The following is a 20,253-nucleotide window of genomic DNA, read 5'->3' on the forward strand; positions in this document are numbered from 1 at the left end:
ATTCCCTGGTCCAGTGGTTAGGAACTGGCACTTTCACTGCTGTGGCTCAGGTTCAAACCCTGGTCAGGGACTAAAATCATGCAAACTGTGCCACAGCACAGCCAATAAATAAATAAATAAAATATGGCACAAATGAACCTATCTATAAAACAGAAACAGATTCATGGACACAGGGTACAGACGTGGTTGCCAAAGGGGAGGCAGGGAGGGGAGGGGTGGAGTGGACGCTGGGGTTAGAAGATGTAAGTTATTATATATGGAATGGATAAACAGCAAGGTCCTACTGTATAGCACAGAGAACTGTATTTAGTATCCTATGATAAAATGGGTAAGAATATAAAAAGAATGATGGAAAAGGATATAAAAAAGAATATATATATATATATATATGGTTTTCCCAGTAGTCATGTGTGTATGTGAGAGTTAGACTACAAAGAAAGCTGAGTGCTGAAGAATTGATGCTTTTGAACTGTAGTGTTGGAGAAGACTCTTGAGAGTCCCTCGGACTGCAAGGAGATCCAACCACTCCATCCTAAAGGAAAAATCAGTCCTGAATATTCATTGGAAGGACTGACACTGAAGCTGAAACTCCAATACTCTGGCCACCTGATGCAAAGAACTGACTCACTGGAAAACACCCTGATGCTGGGATAGATTGAAGGCGGGAGGAGAAGGGGACAACTGAGGATGAGATGGTTGGATGGCATCACTGACTCGATGGACATGAGTTTGAGTAAGCTCCAGGAGTTGGTGATGGACAGGGAAGCCTGGTGTGCTGCAATCCATGGGGTTGCAAAGAGTTGGACATGACTGAGCAACTGAACAGAACTGAATCACTTTGCTGTACAGCAGAAATGAACACACTTTAAATCAACTATACCTCAATAAAAAAGGTTTTTATGTTTGTATATAAGCCTGTCCATCTTTTCCTTGTGATTTCTTCCATTTTTCTCTAATCTCAGAAGACCACACATCTAATGGTTAATTTTCTGTTGGATTCAAGAACTGATGGCAATGTCTGAGCTGTTTTGTCCTTTTTTAATTACAAAGGAGAGAAGGGCATTACTTCCTTTACTTTTTTCTTTTCTTGTTTCCATATATTTTGACTTTCTTTGACTTACTTTTTTAGTACCTTGAAATATGCTCATTGAAGATGGGGGCTCATTGGAGAAGGGGGCTATAGGAGGAAATGGGTATATGTATACACATTATAAAAAGTCTGGAAGAGTAAGAAACAAAACATATTAACTGATTTTTTTTTTCTGATGGGAGCAGGACTAGGATGGATTTTGGTTGTGCCTGCCCAGCACTGCTATTCCTTTGGGCAATATAGCCGTCTTCACTCCTTGTGACTCTGGTGGGGTTGCCCATGACAGTACATTTACCCTTTATAATACCTTAATCCTCTGCCAACAGGTACAGGGGTAAAGGCATAGGCATGTCAGTTCAGCAGAGCCCATCATAGTCCTTCCCTGAGACTGATACACGAAACCGGGTGTAGCTCCTCTTTTGCTGGGTTCAGTTGGAAAGCTGGGGCTCTCATACCATGCTTGCTGCCAGGTAGAGGAGATCACTCTGCAGAGGAAAGGAAACCAAAGTGTAAAGAAAAATCAAGACAAGGAGAGATGAGAGAAAGCAAATTCTACAAGTACTGTGTCTCCAGTTCCAGTCTCAGACGCTGAGCCATGGTGTTCTTCCTTCAGTCTTGCTTCAGCTATGTTAAGCCCTAGGTTTCTCTCTGGTGAAGCTGGCTTAATTGGGTATTCTGTCACTTGACAAGTAAAAGAATCTAACCAGTGGAAAGGAGATGTGGGGGAAGGAAATTGCCGCTTAGCCCCCTATTCCCAGACAAATCAGGTCCCTTCTCTGAGACTCTGTCTATACTAAGTTCACTTCAGTTCAGATCAGTCGCTCAGTCGTGTCCGACTCTTTGCGACCCCATGAATCGCGGCACGCCAGGCCTCCCTGTCCATCACCAACTTCAGGAGTTCACCCAGACTCACGTCCATCGAGTCAGTGATGCCATCCAGCCATCTCATCCTCTGTCGTCCCCTTCTCCTCCTGCCCCCAATCCCTCCCAGCATCAGAGCCTTTTCCAATGAGTCAACTCTTCGCATGAGGTGGCCAAAGTACTGGAGTTTCAGCTTTAGCATCATTCCTTCCAAAGAAATCCCAGGGCTGATCTCCTTCAGAATGGACTGGTTGGATCTCCTTGCAGTCCAAGGGACTCTCAAGAGTCTTCTCCAACACCACAGTTCAAAAGCATCAATTCTTCGGCACTCAGCCTTCTTTTATACTTCTGTTTATACTAAAGTAAAAGTAAATTTTAGCTGTCATATTTTAAATCCCAATGGTATTCCAGGCACTTCACATTCATCAGCTCATAGAATTCTCGGGAGAACTCTGAGTCAGTCATCAATATTCCCATATTTCAAATGAAGAAACTGAGACTCAGGGAGACAAAGTGTGACCCAGATTAAGTCGTCCTAGAAACCCCAGCCATCTTCCTCTCTCACCTGTAAAATAGGCATAACAAACTGACTACCCTAGAACACAGTCTTGAGGATAAGAGAGGGAAAAGCCAGTTGAAACTGACTTGGGGTTAAGCCTCGTCCTCTCCCCATGGCTGAGACAGTAAAGAATCTGCCTGCAATGCAGGAGACCTGGCTTCTATCTCTGGGTGGCAAAGATCCCCTGGAGAAGGGAATGACTACCAACTTCAGTATTCTTTGGAGAATTCCACGGACAGAGGGGCCTGGCGGGCTACAGTCAAGAGTCGGACACGACTGACTGCGTGACTAACTCCCCATTTCCACATGGAAAAAGCACAGCTCCCCATTTCCACATGGAGAAAGTGGGAATTCAAAAGTTGGGGGCAGCACTCGGTCGTGATGGAGGTGGAGTCGGGGGCCTTCAGGCTGGCTCCTCTGGCTGGCTCCAGTCCAGGCCCACCCCTACTTCCTGGGAGTTGCTCCTCCCCGCCCCACTATCTTCCCAAGGAAGGCCTTGCACAAGATGACGTCAGTCAGGTCCTTTGGCCCCCAGCCTGCCGGCCCGGAGCGGTTTCGGGCTTCCCCTCCCCAACCTGGCCCCGAGCCAAGGGCCCCAGGCGCCGGCCCCGTCACGTGATCCTCTTTGGCCGACTTCCCCCAGGATCTTGATTTAACTCTCCCTCCTCCCGCTTCCCTCCCCGCCCCAGGCCCTCCGGGCACCACACCTGTTCTGCCTGGCAGGTGTAGGGAATTAGAGCCCTGCTCTTCCTCAGAGAAGGACCTGTTAGTTTTCCCGCCAGTAGAATGCGGCCCCCACCCTACGATTGCCTCTATTCTCTTCAGTGCTTACTTTTGCGTTGGCCTTTCCCTACGGCCCCATTCCTCCACCCCCATCAGTCTCCCAAGCCCTTCCCAAGGACTAATTCCCGGGGCGGGGAGGGCAGGTGGACAGAGCTCAACCCTAAGGAAGCTCACAGAACTGGTCTGAAAGAAACTTCTAGAGATAGGGTGAAAAAGGTCAGCTTCCGGCATCGGACAGACTTGGGTTCGAATTCAACTCTGCTTCTGACCAACTGCTGATTCTGAACCCTTCATCTCTCTATGCCTCAGTGGTTCCTTTTGCGAAACGGGGACCCCGGCGGGAAACGAAAGATAGAACGAATCTAGCGAATGCTCTGACTGAACTGAGGGGTTCCTCCGCGCACCCACCCCGCCCCGGCCGCCCCTTTCTCAGCCCCGGAGCGGGGCCTCACCTCCCCAGTCCCTCCGCCGCAGGCTCCTCCTCCACTGACATCAGAGCCGCAGGCGGGCGGAGGGAGCCAGCGGAGCCCGAACCGAGCCCCAGCGAGAGAGCGGGCTGGCGGGCCAGGAGCGCAGCAGCGGCGGACGGCGGCCGGAGCTCGGCCCCAGCCAAGTCGGGCCTCCCAGCCAGCCCCGCGGCGGGGCAGCCGCAGGTACCGCCCGGGAGCCGCCCCGCCCACGACCCTGGGCGCCGGAGGGCGGCGGGACCCCCCATCTGCTGGGTACCCTCTCCCAAAGATGGGAGGGGGTGCCTGGGCGTGCTGGACTCTACTTGGGCAGGGTAGGGCCTTTCTCCCCCGGCTCTGCCCCAGGCCCAGCAGGTGCCAGGTGGTCAGTGGGAAACTGAGCGGGTAAAAGAGGAAGGTGAGGAGGGATGTGTGTGTATGTGTCTGCCTTCAGCTGGGCCTGAGTGTGGAAGGACTGGGCATTTGGAGGTATAGCTGTGTGGCGGCCGTATGGGGGTGTGCGAATGTCTTAGCACAGGCAAGTGGATCAAATGTGAAGTTGCAGGTATGTTGGTGTGTAAGGGTATCCATCTGGGTGGCGATGTCTGGGAATCCGTGTTTTTGTTGCAGACTGTATCCAAGTGTTGTGTGTGCTGGGGTCTGGCTCAAAGGGTAGTAAGTCAGAGTTGGGGGGTATATAGTTGTGTCCTGAGGATGTTTGGAGTTAGATGTAAGGATTTGGAGTTTAAGAGCTTCTAGGGTGTATAGGAGGGCTTCTGTGGTGGCTTAGTGGTAAAGAATTCGCCTGCCAAGCAGGAGACACAGGATTGATCCCTGGGTGGGAAAGATCCCCTAGAGAAGGAAATGGCAACCCACTCAAGTATTCTTGGCTGGGAAATCCCATGGAGAGAGGAGCCTGGTGGGCTACAGTCCATGGGGTCACAAGAGTCAGACATGATTTGAGCCACTGAACAGGGTGTGCAGGAGCTGCAGGGTGACAGGTGTTAGGAATCCAGGATGTCTGGTATACAGGTGACGTAGGGGTGTGTGTGTGTGTGTGTGTGTGTGTGTGTGTGTGTGTATCTGTTCTGTCTAGGTGTCATCTTGTCCTGGTGTGTGTGGATTTGTTTTGGGGTGTGGGAGAGATGTCTGGGTGTGAGGGTGTCTGGGGGGTGAGTTGATGTGGGCTGATGTCTGGGTGTACATGTGAGATCAGACTCATCTGGAAATGGAGTGTGCGGATCTGGGGGCAGGCGTCTGGTTTCAGGGTTGTGGGTGGGTCTTGGTGCAGGGATATGTATGGAACTGTGAGTTTGGGTTTTTTTTTGCCAGGCCCCCAGATGGATTTTAAAATTCTGCCCTCTGGAGCTTACCATCAATTCTCTTTTCCTAGAAGTTTCTGCCCCTGGGATGGGTGGTCAGGCCCCCTGGGAACAAAGTCCCATCCAAAGAGTGGACTCTCACACCATGGGTTTTAGTTAGGGCACCTTCCCCTCTTTTTCCAGCAGAAGAAACAGAGAAGGAAAGTGCCCTCCCTGAGGTCACACAGCACACTGGGCTGTGTTTTGACCTCCCTTTCCGTGGGCTTATGATGGCATTGAGAGGCTGTGTTTTCTGGATGGGTCCTAGTCTGGCTGCAGTGCCCTCCAAGGCCTTTGCTTTCAGCAAGCTTAGCTGGGGCCTTGTTGGGCAGCTATCCATCTCCAACCAAATCGTATCTATCTCCAACTTCAGCTCCCTATTCCCCATCTGATAACTGGGGAGAGAGTGCTCACCCGCTACTGCTGGTTGCGACAGAGGGCTCAACAGAGTAAAAGTATAGGCTGGATCAGGGTGAGATGAAGCCAGTAGGGGACAGGTTGGGGGGGGGACCCTTTCTCAAGCTGCTGGGACCCAAATGGGGAGTCAGGACTGAGAGGGGTAACAGGAGGCCTGGGCAGTTCCAGCTGTGCCTGCTGTTGCTGTGGTAACAGTGCAGAAGGAGCTATTTAAAAACGTGGCTGAGATATTGCTGGAAGCCCAGGCTGCCGGAAACCTGATTTCCGAGAGGCTTGGCAAGGGAGGAGGAGGAGGGAGAGGAGACACCCCAGCGATTCCCAGGGTCAGGCAGCAACATTGCTGGTTCTGGGGACAGGGTGATTCTCTGGGGCTGTGTGTTTCTACAAATTGTTCTGGGGTCTTCTTTGCTGTCCTCCTAGAGTTCAGTGTCCCCTCGTGTGTTTGGATTTAGAGAGGGAGAAATTGGGAGGTGAGCTGAATGAATGAATGACTTTATTGAATAAAGAATTTTGCTGCCACCTGAAGGATTTTCCTCTAGGCTTAAGGATGTAATGAATGGATGTTGCTGAATGAACACATGACCTGTGAATGAATGTTGGATGATTTTGTCAAATCAATGAATCAAGGATGAATAAATGTGTGCTCAATGGGGCCCTCACTAAGTTCCCACAAGGAAGTCTGAGCCCTGCTGAGTCTTCTTCCATTCCCTTTCCCAGGAGCCCTGGCTGTGGCCGGGGGGCAGTGGGCCATGCCGGGGGCAGTGGAACGCCCCAGCTGGAAGCAGGCAGAGGACATTAGAGATATTTACAACTTCCGAGATGTTCTGGGAACGTGAGTCTCCGTGGCAGGAGAGAGGGGGGAGCTGTCCCTGAGCTGGGTGGTAGGGTGGGGAGGGTCCTCACTCGTGGGGCTGGCTGGCTGGGGAGGCTGGGTCCAGGGTGGTGCTTCCTCTGGCCAGTTGATCACTGCTTCCTGTTTCCTACATCCCAGGCCCTGTGGTGGCCTTGTATGGCCCGAGTGGCCTGGAGTTCTCACTTCTGGCTGACAGGGGGTGGAACAGAGGCTGCTCTTGCTCTGGGTTCCTGTGACAAGAAGAAAGTAGGCGAGAATGAAGGAGCCAGTTTTTTAAACTGACTGCCAAGAACTGGGGGTTCTGGCCTAGGTTTTGGAACTGAAGCTGGGCATGGCTCTGTTCTCCATGGTGAGAATCCAGAAATAACTCAAACCTGATCTCTGCCCCTCAAGTTGATCCCAAACATGTGAGGGAGACAGACCCATGGAAAATGACAACCGGGCGTGTGCGGTGCTCTAGCTAAGTTCGCGAATGAGGACTTTGTTGAGCCCAGAGAGCAGCGGCTTCTGTATGGGGGATAACTTTCTGGAGAAGGGGGCATTAGAGCTGTGGATTGAAGGATGGGCAGGAGAGTACTTGTCAGACGGGGAGAAGGCATTCCAGGCAGGAGGAATAACATAAACAAAGGCTCAGAGATATGTTATGTGTGGAAAGAGACAGAGTCTGGTAGAGCTTATAATCAGAGGCTGGGGGGAAGAGTGGAAGACACTAAAGATAGAGAGGAACAGGTCAGGTAAGGCCTCGAAGCCAAGTTATAGAAGCTGGAAGTAATCTCATGAGCCACAGGATAACATTTAAGACTTTTTGGCAGATGTGCAATTCAGGATGGTCATTCTGGCCACAGTATAGAGGGTACATTGAAGAGGGACAAGACTGGAAGCCAGCAATGAGGCTATTGTAGTCACTAGTTAGTCTGATGATTGAGATTTCACCATGAGATGCTGTTCATTGACTATGACTTATGATCCCAGGAAAAGCAAATAGTTCTAGAGAGCACTAGTCAACACTCATTCCTTAACCAGTGAACTTTAGTGAAAATGAGTATGCTCCTTTCTAAGACTGTTCGAAAGCACTGCTTCTCCAGTGAGCATACACGTCACCGGTTGTTCAGTCTCTAAGTCATGTCCGATTCTTTGTGACCCTATGGACTGTATGTAGCCTGCCAGGCTCCTCTGTCCTCCACTATCTCCTGGAGTTTGCTCAAATTCACCTCCATTGAGTTGGTGATGTTGTCGAACCATCTCATCCTCCGCTGCCCCTTCTCCTTTTGCCTTCAATCCTTTCCCAGCATCAGGGTCTTTTCCAGTGAGTTGGCTCTTCGCATTAGGTGGCCTAAGTATTGGATCTGGTTAAAATGCAGCTTCTGATTTTAGTAGGTCTAAGGTGGGGCCCAAGATTCCACAGTTCTGAAGAGCTACCAAGTGATGCTGATGTTCTTCATGGTTCTAAAGGGTGTTAAATAAGCCATGACTCAAATTGGCTTTTGCAGAAAAAGGAATGAATCAGTCATGCACATAATCAAAAAGCCTAGGGGGTAAACTTCAGGTATGGGATATAGGGGCTCACATGATGTTATTAGGAAACTGTCTTTGTTTCTCAGCTCTGATTTCCTTTGTGTTGGTTTCATTCTCAAGCAGGCTCTCCCCAAGTGGTGGCAAAGATCACCACCATTAGCTCCAGTCTTACATCCTACCAACTTAGCAGGAAAGAACACCTCATTCTCAAAGTGCCAGTAACCTGGCTTATATCACAGGACCCAGTTACTGTGGCCAGGGGATAGACAACTCTTATTGGCTAGGCTGGGGCACCTCTGGCACCAGAGAGGTGAATGGGTGATAGAGGGAGGCTCATTCCACCTCCTTGTCCTGGGGATGGTCATGTAACCCATAGTGGGATGGAGGAGAGGCTGGAGGGAAGCTGAGGTTCCGGTTCTCCATCTCATGAATCCCCTCTCCCTGCAGAGGAGCCTTCTCTGAGGTCATCCTGGCAGAAGATAAGAGGACTCAGAAGATGGTGGCCATCAAATGTATCACCAAGAAGGCTCTGGAGGGCAAGGAGGGCAGCATGGAGAATGAGATCGCTGTCCTACACAAGTGCGTGGAGCAGATTCTGTCCCTGCTCTGGGTCAACCCTGCCTTGACCTGTCCCACTCCCCTCCTCTCTGCTTTGGGCAAATCACCTAACCTCTCTGAGCCTCAAACTGCTCATTTGTAAATGGGGGTAATTATCTCCACTTGGTAGGATGTGGGGAGCATTAGACATCCTTTACTTCAAGTGCCTGGCACGAGAGCAAACATGACCGATGTGATTAAGATGCCACTGCTTCTTTACAATGGTTTAATGTCCAGTCATATCTAAAGGTCAATCCTTGAACATGTCTTGAACCCATGTACCTCTGCTGATGCTATCTCTAGACCTACCTCAAGTTGCCCCACGTATTACACCACCTCACAAGTTTAAAAACACCCATCTGCTGATACCCTGACAACAACGAGATGGTCTCTGAACTGCTCATGCTGATGGGAAACCTGCTGTTCTCACTGGAAAGCTCATATAGAATCTCCACATCCAACCTCCCACCTGAGCTTTCCCACCACCCTGAGCAGGGACAAAATAATCATTTCTACCACTGGGTCGGGAAGACTGAGGCCCAGAGAGGACAAAGGACTTGCCTAAGGTCACACAGCAAATCTGTGGCAGAGCCAAGCCTTCCATCAAACTCACTCACCATCATTGGTTCATTTCTGGAGTGTTTACTGTGTGTCAGGTACTGTGCCAATATTCTTCCCTGCATTTCTTCACGTGATCCTCACCTCAATACTTGGAGGGAAGTACCATCACTGGCTTCATGTTACAGATTTAAAAAAACAGGCCCGGAGAGGTTATACTCAATTCAATGAATATTAGTGAGCACTCAGTCTGCACCAGGTGTGGAGGCACGGTGGTCAGCAAGATAAAGCTGCTGGTCTTGTAGAGATGATATGCTGGTGGGAGAGGCTGGCAAATTTATAAACCCAGACAAGTGTTAAAATCCTATAGCAGTCAGCACTGTGAGGTGAGAAGACGTGCCCTCAACAGCACGTGGCAGAGGCAGATGAGGACTCAGATCTGTGCAATGCCAGAGCCCAGTGTTAACCTCCGTGACACTATAACACATGGTAAAGCAGCTGTTCCCTTTGGGACTCAGATCTTTGGCTCATCCTACCCAGGTTTGCAGGCAGTGGTTCCTTAAGATGAGGGTAGGGAGGTGGCTGAACTGTCCTCGACTCTGAACCACCTCATTTCTCCTTTCAGGATCAAGCACCCTAACATTGTAGCCCTGGATGACATCTACGAGAGTGGGGGACACCTCTATCTCATCATGCAGCTGTGAGTGGCCCTGTGTCAACCCCTTTCTCACACCCGTCCCTGCTGCCCCCTCCCTGGTCTCTCTGCATCCACTGCTGTCTTGGCCAGACTGCCCTGTCCCTGGCTGCAGGGTGTCAGGCGGTGAGCTGTTTGACCGAATTGTGGAAAAAGGCTTCTACACAGAACGGGATGCTAGCCGCCTCATCTTCCAGGTGCTGGATGCCGTCAAGTACCTGCATGACCTGGGCATCGTACACCGAGACCTCAAGGTGGGTGTGTGGGAAGCTAGGGCACCCAAGGGTGGGGCCTCCGCAAACTCCCCACTGTGACCTTGGGTAGCTCTCAACCCCTTGCTGAGCCTTGCCTTTCTGTCTGACCTTGTAAGCCCTAAACTGCTTCCTCCCCATTCCAGTTCTGAAACTCGAACACAAAGGTGATTATCCCAGTAACATCTTAGGTTTTTTCTGATAATAAAACTCCCACTTGCTCTTTGTAGAAAACTTGGATGACAGCAAAACACAAAGAAGACAGCCAGAAATCCCCAAAGCCCTCCACCTCAGAGATGATGATGAGGTGCATGTTTGGTGGTCCATCACACTCTGCTCTAGGAGGAGAGCACCAGGGTGAAATAGAGGACTTTGAATTCTGGCCTAGCCACTCCCTGACTATAGATCCCCAACTGCAAGTCACTTTGCCTCTCAAGGCATCCGTTTACTCATCTGTAAAGAGGGATTATTCACAGTGGCCTGGCAGGGATGTTGTAAGGATGAACTGAAATGAAGCACAGCACAGGATCTGGCACACAGTAGGTGCTCAAAAATTCTTCAGGGCTTCACAATACACTCCTGAGGTTTATAGGAGATTCCCCCCTATACCCCCGAGGTCCTTGTCCTTTTGGGAACTTCTGACTTCCTTGAGAACTTCCTTGAGTTTCTTGTGCCTCCAACCAAGATGGCAGCTGTAAAACTACAGTAGCTTTGGGGGAGGGGGGCTCATTGGGGTGTTTGCAGAGGCAGAAGCTTCTGCTAGCCTCTGGCCATTTCCAATTCTCCTTTCCCTCCCTCCTGCCCTCCAAGCCAGAGAATCTGCTGTACTACAGCCTGGATGAAGACTCTAAGATCATGATCTCCGACTTTGGCCTCTCCAAGATGGAAGACCCCGGCAGTGTGCTCTCCACGGCCTGTGGGACCCCAGGATACGTGGGTGCGGAGGGCCCTGGTCCGGGGCTGTGGGCAGGGAAGAAGCGGGAGCTGCAGGGCAGAGATTTGTCAACACCATGTCCCCTTCCCTCCACAGCCCCTGAAGTGCTGGCCCAGAAGCCCTACAGCAAGGCTGTGGATTGCTGGTCCATTGGGGTCATCGCCTATATCCTGTGAGTGGGGGCCTGGCTGTTACGGATGTGACTCCAGACTTCTCCTCTCCCCTACTTTGGTCTCTTCTTCCTCTGTGCTATTTCTTCCTTCCTGCCATCCATATTTATCTCTACCAGTTAATGACTGTATTATTTCACTCCATAGAGACTATGTTTCTGGCCACTGTGGCCAAGCGCTGGGGATTTAGCAGAGGATAAAAACGACAAAGTGCTTGCCCTCAGGGAGCAGACATGCTAGTAGTAGGGGAGACAGAAAATAAACAAGTAAATAAACCTGTACAATAATAGCAGGTGGTGAGACATGTATGAAGAAAAATCAAGCAGGGTAGGGAGATGGGATGGATGCTGTTTTAGATAAGCAGATCAGGAGCCTCTCTGAGGAGGTGTCATGAGTGGCATCCAGCATGAAGTGAGGGAGCCAGACACTCAAAGTGTTTGGGAAGAGTGGCTAAGAGCACAGAGCAAGCACAAAGGCCCTGAGGAAGGACAGATGGTGGCACAATGCGGAATTGAAAGCTGGTGGAGTTGGACAGGAGTGAGCAAGGCAGAGAGCTAGACTTCCCCACTTTGTAGAGGGGAACTCCTTCCTGGGGGCCCATCTGAACCTCAGCATTGCACCAAAGCTCCATTTGGGAGCCAGTGTGTACACCAACGGTAGAAATGAGAATGAGTTTCTCCCTGCCCAGGCTCTGTGGTTATCCTCCCTTCTATGACGAGAATGATGCCAAACTCTTTGAACAGATTTTGAAGGCCGAGTACGAGTTTGACTCTCCTTACTGGGACGACATCTCTGACTCTGGTATTTGGGGCTTTCCTTTCTTCCCCTGATCCTACCTCCAGTCCCTGCTTCATCTGCTTGGGTTGGGGGTCGGGGTGGGGGTGGGGGAAGGTTTCCTCACTTCACCAGGTTCCCCAGCCCCAGATTAAGCACTGTCTTTAGACCAGACACCTCACCCTGGGTGCTTTTCTCTGCCTGGCCCCTGGTCAGACATAGTATATTTCAGACTACCTCCCCACACTGACTTTCTAGTACCTAAAACAACACCATTAATGTTTTCATCTGTCCTTTTGTGCCTCCAGTTAGGCGGCAAAGCTTGTGAAGGCATTATTGATCATTTACATGTCAGTGTGAATCTTCTCTAAGAACAAGTTATTATTTGGAGAGCTGGGTTGGGTCGGGGGCTTAGAGAACGAGTACAGGTGGGGGGGCAGTGCATGGACAGATCTGGCTTTGATGCCAGGCGAGACCTGAGGGGGTGGGTTCTATCTTGGGGGTGTGCTCAGGCACCGCCATGCTGTCTTTGCTCTTGTCTGGGGGGCTCAGCCAAAGACTTCATCCGGCACTTGATGGAGAAGGATCCAGAGAAGAGGTTCACCTGTGAGCAGGCCTTGCAGCACCCCTGGTGAGAGCTCCCACAAGCCTTGGGCTATGATGGGGTCTGGGGCCCCTAGGCCTGCCTTTCCCTTCACCAACAGCCCTCTATACACACCTATCCTAGGATTGCAGGAGATACTGCCCTAGATAAGAATATTCACCAGTCGGTGAGCGAGCAGATCAAGAAGAACTTTGCCAAAAGCAAGTGGAAGGTGAGCCCACGACCCCCATCTAGCCTCCAGCTCACACCAAGTGGGGCACACAGTAAATGCTCAGGGATGCTTACTGAAGGGTCTCATTCATTCATGCAATGCTGTGACACCCACTTTATTCCGGTGATGGTCCCTGATCTTCAAGACTAGAGGTGTAACAGTGTATGCTTTTCAAGGAGACATAATCCAAGTTACGGAGTCCTGGAAGGGGCCTAAAGTGGTCATGGCCTGACAGACTGGTCAGGCCTGAGAGCCGAGTAGGAATTAGCCTAGCACAGCAGGATAAGGTCTGAGGCAGAGGGAACGAGGGTGCAAAGGGCCAGGAGAAGAGAGTACAGCCGTTTGGGCAGTGCCTGGCAGGACAGAAGGGGCTGCAGGAAGGAAACCAGGCTGAAGACAGGTCGGGGCCAGGCTGCCTGGCAGCTTGGGTCCCACAGCTTTGGGCTGACTTGATGTTGAGGATGCTGAGGAGCTCCGGAAGGATTTTCAGCTGAAACTTGACCTTTACAAAGGGCTCTCAAGATGCTGAAAGGCAGAGTGAAGGCTGGGAGACCCTTTAGGGGACTGTGGCAGAGATGCGGTCAGGAGACAGTGAGAGCTTGAATCAGAGCAGTGACAGTGGGAACAGAGGACACTGGACCAGGAGTTGTTTGGGAGGCAGAACTGACAAGAGGTGATGTTAGAATGGACACTGGAAGAGAGAGGAGGAGATGTCCAGGGCTCGCCCAAGATTTTGGTTGGGGACAAGCTGGGTGATGGTACCATCACTTGGATGGAGATCCTGGGGCCAGAAACTTGTTTTTGGGGAGGTTTTGATTTAGGACATGGTAAATTCGAGGGACATTTCAGTGACAGGTTGAGTAGAGAATGATATACACACAGCTGCGCAAGGCATTTAACCTCTCTGTGCCTGTTTTCCTCCTTTACCAAGGCTGACATAGTGCCCACCTCAAAGACTTTCAGGAAGATTAAATGATCTGTTACGATAAGTGTTTAGAACACTACCTGACACACAATGCTATACAAAGTGTTTACTATTATGTGAATGTGAATTATATGAGAAATTATACATGTCTACATATATTTTATACGTGTGTGTATGTGTGTGTAACTGTATAATACGAACATAATTTAATGAAGTCTTGTAGAGGTTTCAGGGGGTTTGGGGGATCAACCAATATCACTTGAATGAAAATAACAGAACTGCTATTAAGAATTCTACTGCCAGACCCTGCCCCACGATCTCCTACTCTCTCAAAAGTCCCTTCTTCTGCCTTTCTCCACAGCAAGCCTTCAATGCCACAGCCGTGGTGCGGCACATGAGGAAGCTACAGCTGGGCACCAGCCAGGAGGGGCAGGGACAGACAGCGAGTCGTGGGGAGCTCCTGGCACAAGCAGCGGGGGGTGAGAACAGGGCTCTGTGCCAGGACATGGGAGGTCCGTGGAGAGCGGCCCAGGCTGGAGTGGAGGGTCTGCTCCTGTGATCAGCTCTGCTCTGTCTTCCCATGTAGGGCCGGTGGCTGGCTGCTGCTGTCGCGACTGCTGTGTGGAGCCCAGCCCGGAACTGTCCCCCTCTTTGCACCCCCAGCTCTAGGGGCCTGGATCCAGGGTCAGGATCTGCTATGCAGGAAGGGTTGGGGATGGCCTACTCCCCCTCCCTCCCTGAACTGGGGAGGTACCTTACCCCACTCCCTCCACACCCCTTTCTGTATCACCCCTCCACTGCATTTTCCATACAAATATTTCTATTTTATTGTTCCTTCTTGTAATAAAGGGAAGAAATTAAACCCACAGGCAGCTCTGTCTCCTCAGACAACCTATACCCAACATGGTTGTGCAAACTGCTTGATTTGAGGGTGCCTGCCCCTGAGGTAGCTGCAGGAAGTCCCCTTTCCAACATGAGACTGGATGGGGGAGAGTAGGAGGGAGCAGTAGGGAGGGGTGTTTGGGAAATCCCTTTCTCCATGCCCCCACCTAGCCTTCCGGCCCTGTGCACCTCTTTCTGCGCTTTGCTGGTGGCTCCTGAGCTCGCTGGAGTTGGCGCAAGTCAGCACTGAACAGCACCTGGGGCAAGAGGGGTGGGAGTCTGAGTGGGGAGAGGGCACACTGCAGTCAGGACTGGTGGGGCAGTGTGGGGAGCTGGAAGGGCTCATGGGTGGCAGGGCTGGGGTGGATAGAGAGTCCTTTAGGCTCAAATGGGACAGCAATGGAGGTAGAAGAAAATAGGTCAGGGCCAGGGAGACGTCCTATGGGGTCTGGGCTGGAGATGGAGGGGAAGCCTAGGTACACTCACTGCTTGGGCCCAGCCAGCATAAGGTCCCCACAGGTTCCGGAAAAAGTTACCTAAACCAAAAAAAAAAAAAAAATTACCTAAACCAGAAGTGGTGAGGTGACGTTAAATGGCAAATGGCCCCTCGTGCTCCCTATCCACAAGGGTGGGGTTTTAGGGAGAGGTGTATTTCTACCACCTCAGCCCACACATCCCAGCCCTGACATCCCACTCTCTCTCCTTACCCAGTTCCTTGTTGGCCTGGGGGCTCGGGCCCTTGGCCTGGCTGGTGGTGGGGCGCCAGCTGTAGTCACGTTGGGCAATCTGCCACACGTGGACGTCCACGGGCACAGCCTGGGGTTTGTCTAGCGCCATCAGGCAGATGCAGTCGGCCACCTTTGACAGACAGAGAGTAAGCCACAGAGGAATGGCAGGGTCCAGTCAGCAACCTGCTTCTAGTTCCAAAGCCAGATGCTTCCTTCTCCACTCTGAGGACACTCTTACTGTATTTTCTATTAATAATTTAAAAAACAGCTGTGACGAGAGTGCTACTGGGTAAACATCTTATGTGTGCCAGTTTCATCATAACCTGAAAAGAAGGTTTATTGTAGACAAGAAAACAGGTCCTGAAGGTGAAGTGATTTGGCTGAAGTTACACAGATATGGAGACTCAGAATCAAGATTTAATGTTAGGCTGGAGTTCAGAGCCCATTAAAAAGAGTAATTTAAATAAAAACTCATTTTTAAAGTACAGAGAAATATAAAAAAGAAAACAATAAATACCAAATTCCCAGTCATCTTTCTGATACCTAACCATTCTTGATATTAAACAAGAGGTCTATTATCCTTTAATAAAAAAAATTTTAAAATTCTGTAAAGCAATTATCCTTTAATAAGAAAATTTTTTAAAAAGTTCTGTAAGTACATATAATTTTAAGGGAAGAACAAAATGAAAAGTGGAAGGCTTCCCTGGTGATCCAGTGGTTAAGACTCTGAGCTCCCAATCCAGGGGGAATGGGTTCAATCCCTGGTCAGGGAAATAAGATCTTGCATGTCACATTGATAGTGTTTTAAAAAAAAAAGTTGGAAACATCTTCTTATTTGTCTTCCCAAAGGTAACCACTATTGAGTTTCCTATGATTCCTTCCAGAAGTTTCTGCACACATATGGCAGTGTATGTATGTACCTGAACAAATGGTTTTTCTAAAAATGCATTCAAAGAGCAATGTCTTTTATACCCTTTCTGCATTCTACATTTTCTCTAATAAAACATCTGCTGGTATCCTTTCTCCCTCCCACTCTGCCTCCAGAAGCCAAGCCCACACCCAGCTCTCTGACTGCCTTGTCTCCTCCTCTGCTATTCTCTGCATGGGAAGTGAGAGTAGCTTCTTCCTGCCCGCCTTCAACCCCTGGCCTCACCTTGGTGCCTACTCCAGGCAGGGTGCAGAGGGCCTTGTGAGCCTCCTCATAGGGGGCCTTGCGCAGCTGCTGCAGCCATGGAAGTCCACCCCGTTCTTCCAGGATGGCTCGGGCACTGGCACTCACAAAGCGGGCACGGTACCCCAGGCCCAGATTCCTGAGCTGAGCTTCCACCTCTGGCCCTGTGGGGGAGTGAGGAGGAGAACACGGGTCAGACATTCTCAAATCCTTCCTGTCATCAGGCTAGTGCGTGAGCCCTGCAAATGACACGTATGCTTTTCCTAAGTACCCTTCTCCTACCTTGCCATTCTCTGGGAGACCCCAGGACACTTGCACATACAAAGGAAAGGGTTAAGCCTGGGTTCTGCCCCTCTACAAATGTTTTCTGAGCACTATGTGCTGTGCACTGGAGCAGGGATTGAGAAGGACTTGCTGTCATGGAGGAACTCCTCAATTGAGTTCTTTAACCTTCCCAAAGGGTGTGAATTCATGAATTCACATTTATGATCTAAAATAATACACAGGGCTTCCCTGGTGGTCTAGTGGTTGAGAGTCTACCTGCCAATGCAGGGGATATGGGTTCAATCCCTGGTCCTGAAAGATCCCACATGCCGCAAAGCAACTAAACCTGTGTGCCACACTACTGAGCCTGTGCTCTAGGGCTGCAGCTACCGAAGCCCACGAGTCCTAGAGCCTGTGCTCCACAATAAGAGAAGCCACCACAATGAGAAGCCCAACCACCCCAATGAAGAGTAGATTCTGCTTGCCACAACTAGAGAAAGCCCATGCACAGCAATGAAGACCCAGAGCAGACAAAGATAAATAATCTAAAAAATAAATAACAGTCATAATAACAGTAGCAGTTTCTATTATCATGCTTTTCTCAAGGTTCTTGATGACAATACTATTGTTCTTCCCACTTTACAGATGAAGAAAATGAGTGCTTAGAGGAGGTTAAGTAACTTGCTCAAGAAAGGACATGACAGAGATGGGACCTTGCACTGAGGTCTAGGACACCAAGCCAGTGCTCTTAACCCACTGCACTGTGCTACCTCATGACTGCCTTATTCATGCCTCAAACCCTTCTGGATAGAAATTGTCATTCCTATTCCACAAACAAGAGAAGCTTGGAGAAGTGAATGAATTCCCAGAGGTATTATGACTACTAAGCTGGGAGCTGAGACCCAAGATGGGTTTTCTAAGCACCCAAAACATTCTGTTTTCTCCAGCGGGGGCTGTGTCTTTGCAATGCAGGCATGAAGCACTTCCTCCAGCTTGGTTCTCACATCTGCCAACTGAGGTACTTGCCTTTGTAAATACTTCGCTCACAGCACTCCCATGAAGAACATGTGTGTTTTTGAATGCAGAATTGTTGGGTTCACAGCAGAGATAGCACTTTGAATTTTCTGCTTACTTCCTATATGCCAAACACTATGCGAGGTGCGCTATGTGCATTCCTTTACTCAACCCTCTTGAAACTCTGACAGGTTGGAGCTATTGTTATCCCATTCAATGGATTAAGAACCTGAGGCACAGAGAAGCTACATAATGAGCTCAAGATCATATAGACAGAAGTCAAGTGCCAGAGCTGAAATTCAGACCCAGGCAGGCTATCTCTAGAACATGCATCTTAAGCCCAAATTGCTGTACACTGTATACAGATGTCCTCTGATGAGCCAGTGAACTCATGGGCAAAAAGCACAGACCACTGAAGTGCTGACATTTCAGGGACAAGGAAGATGACATATAAGTGGGGCTGACCAGACCAGGCAGGGTAGTTCTGGATGAGGGCAGTATTTAAAAAGGCAGGTAGCTTTGAGATGGAAGAAAGGCATCAGGGGAGAACTCAACAGGCCCTGAAAGCTGTTGTAAGGCCTGGAGGCAGGGACTCAGCTACTCACCAGCCAGGGCCTGCAAGCTGGGGAAGCCATGGTAGGTGACATCATCAAGCTGGATGAGCCGAGGTCCAAAGGTCTGGCAGAGCCGTTCCACCATGCCAGTGATGCGGGCAATGTTGTTGTTGGAGGAACAGATGAAAGAGAAAAGGCATTCGATGGGGTCCAGTTGCAGGAGTCGCACACCTGGGGACCAGAAAGGTAGGGAAATGAGAAATCACCTGCTGTTGGTAGTGAGCTCTTCTTACCCTCAGATCCTAGGCTCCAAAGGGGATCCTAGGGGAATGAGGGACAGCATTGTTAAAGACAGTAACGCTGGAGCTCTCATTCTTTGTAGCATCTTGTGAGGTCCATGTTATCATCCCATTCCACAAAGAACACACGGTGTAAGCACTACAAGGTTGGGGATTTGTTTTGTTCACTGTGGTATTCCCAGTCACATAGATGATGCTCTGCAACATTTACAGAATGAACGATGTCACCAGCCCCAGATCACACAGCCAGGATTTGGCTCAATATCCCTGTCACTTCACTATGGTGGTCCGCAGGACATTAACAGTAGTAATAATAACTACTGTGTGTCAGGCACTATTCTAGGCACTTAATTTGTATTAGCTTCTTTAATCCTCATAAAATTCTGAGATAGATATAATCCCCATTTTACATATGGTGAAATCGAGTAACTTAACCAAATCACAAGCAACCCAACCTCTGCCTCAGGCTCTGTACTCACCCTTGAATTTCTGAGCCACCTCTTGAAAGTGGGGGTCCACGGAACTCCAATGGTGATACAGTGGAGCAAGGCTGACATCCAGCTGGAAGTACTGTTGCACGGCCTTTAGCTCTTCCAGTGTGGGCCTGCCAACCCTGCCCTTGTCCCCTCGGTACACAGTGCAGTAAAGATGCTCCTCAGTCTGGGTCAGGGTCCATACCTGGTCGGCCAGCACGCCACTCCAGTGCGCAGGGCTTTGCTCCCTCCACCTGCGCCCCCAGGCATATGGCAGCCCTAGCACTCAGTGCCCCTTTCTGCACCCTTTGGGGCCCTCCTATCCTATAACTGCTTCACATACAAAACTGACTCACGAACTGCAAAACACAAGTGCTTTCTTTTACATCAATTATACAATGTAATCCTCGCAACAGCACCGCGCAGGCTTTTCCACCTTATAAAGGAGTTAACAGGGTCACTACTCGTGCTTCAGTCTCTTTTGTACCCTTCCTTCACCCCCAACGTTCCTTTGCACCCAAGGCCTGCGGTGCTGAGGAGCCAAGACTCAGGGTCACTCACCGGAAAGACTGTCCAGAAGCCAGAACCAGGTCCAGGCGCAGCTCAGATCGTGGACAGGGGATGGAGGCCCATAGGGCCGGGAAGGAGGCTAGAGTGCGATGCCCCATGCTACCCCGCAGAAGGGAGACCACTGACATTTCCAGTCAGAACCCGCCCCGCGATGGTCCTGCCCACTCGGAAGGGGCTCTACCTGTCAAAAGACCTGGCCCCAAAGACCACGCCCCTCAAGGCCTCACCCACCAGATCCTAGCCTCTTAATTTGGATCCGCAGTTTTATTTAATTTCTCCACTCCCCGCAGGCCCTGCTCTCTCAATGCTTCTTCCCTTTCACTCTGTCTTGACCTTCCCGCACTTCACAGCCTTTGGGCACTCAACCTAGTTCCTCAAGCTACCGGGACTTTGTGAAGCGCGCGCTAACGCGCTCTTCCGCTTTCTCTGGGGGCCGACCTCTCTCTCACCGGAAGGAGGGCTCAGACCAGGCTAATTGGACCCAGAGGTAACCAATCCGCGGAGAGTTAGGAGGCGCCAATGAGAATCGGGCGTGGCGGCGAGTGGGCGGGCCTTTCTAGGCGCCGCAGCGGTTGGCGCGCGCTGGGCTCGGTGCCCGCTGTTGGCCTTTCCTCTGTGGGATTTGTCTGCACTCCGCACGCCAGCGCGTCCCATCCCGGCGCTCCGCGGCCAAGACAAGGGCGCCCTCAAGCCAC

The 20,253-nt window shown here is 50.5% G+C and overlaps 2 protein-coding genes across 9 annotated transcripts in view; one reads left to right on the plus strand and one right to left on the minus strand.

Moving 5' to 3' along the window:
* Window positions 1-20,074, minus strand: part of OGG1 (8-oxoguanine DNA glycosylase) — a 29,902-nt gene extending 9,828 nt beyond the window's left edge. Inside the window, exons 1-9 of one of the 7 annotated variants that reach the window (XM_025273028.3) lie at window positions 19,550-20,052; window positions 18,995-19,242; window positions 18,268-18,447; window positions 16,367-16,548; window positions 15,193-15,343; window positions 14,972-15,021; window positions 14,675-14,742; window positions 6,421-6,600; window positions 1,398-1,575 (exon numbers count right to left, since the gene is read on the minus strand). In XM_025273028.3, coding sequence (XP_025128813.1) covers window positions 6,498-6,600; window positions 14,675-14,742; window positions 14,972-15,021; window positions 15,193-15,343; window positions 16,367-16,548; window positions 18,268-18,447; window positions 18,995-19,242; window positions 19,550-19,686 — 1,119 coding nt within the window. In that variant the 5' untranslated portion in view covers window positions 19,687-20,052 and the 3' untranslated portion in view covers window positions 1,398-1,575; window positions 6,421-6,497. Of the gene's footprint in view, window positions 1-875; window positions 1,576-5,993; window positions 6,601-14,405; window positions 14,785-14,967; window positions 15,022-15,192; window positions 15,344-16,366; window positions 16,549-18,267; window positions 18,448-18,994; window positions 19,243-19,549 lie in introns of those variants that run through there. The other 6 variants (XM_006070728.4, XM_025273029.3, XM_025273031.3 and 3 more) reach the window with 6 other exon arrangements.
* Window positions 3,412-14,469, plus strand: CAMK1 (calcium/calmodulin dependent protein kinase I). 2 transcript variants are annotated; one of them, XM_044933529.2, is made up of 12 exons: window positions 3,419-3,946; window positions 6,235-6,349; window positions 8,333-8,464; window positions 9,666-9,740; window positions 9,850-9,988; window positions 10,796-10,922; window positions 11,016-11,091; window positions 11,778-11,890; window positions 12,416-12,494; window positions 12,591-12,678; window positions 13,965-14,082; window positions 14,190-14,469. In XM_044933529.2, exons 2-12 carry the CDS (start codon window positions 6,267-6,269, stop codon window positions 14,270-14,272), a joined length of 1,113 nt encoding a protein of 370 aa, XP_044789464.2. In that variant the 5' UTR covers window positions 3,419-3,946; window positions 6,235-6,266; the 3' UTR covers window positions 14,273-14,469. The 2 variants fall into 2 exon arrangements, with proteins under 2 accessions (XP_044789465.2, XP_044789464.2); XM_044933530.2 differs by lacking the exon at window positions 11,778-11,890 and having other exon boundaries at window positions 3,412-3,946; window positions 10,796-10,918.
* Window positions 20,075-20,253: the final 179 nt, after the last annotated feature.

Source organism: Bubalus bubalis, chromosome 21 (assembly GCF_019923935.1).
Source record: "Bubalus bubalis isolate 160015118507 breed Murrah chromosome 21, NDDB_SH_1, whole genome shotgun sequence".
Taxonomy (NCBI): Eukaryota; Metazoa; Chordata; class Mammalia; order Artiodactyla; family Bovidae; genus Bubalus; species Bubalus bubalis.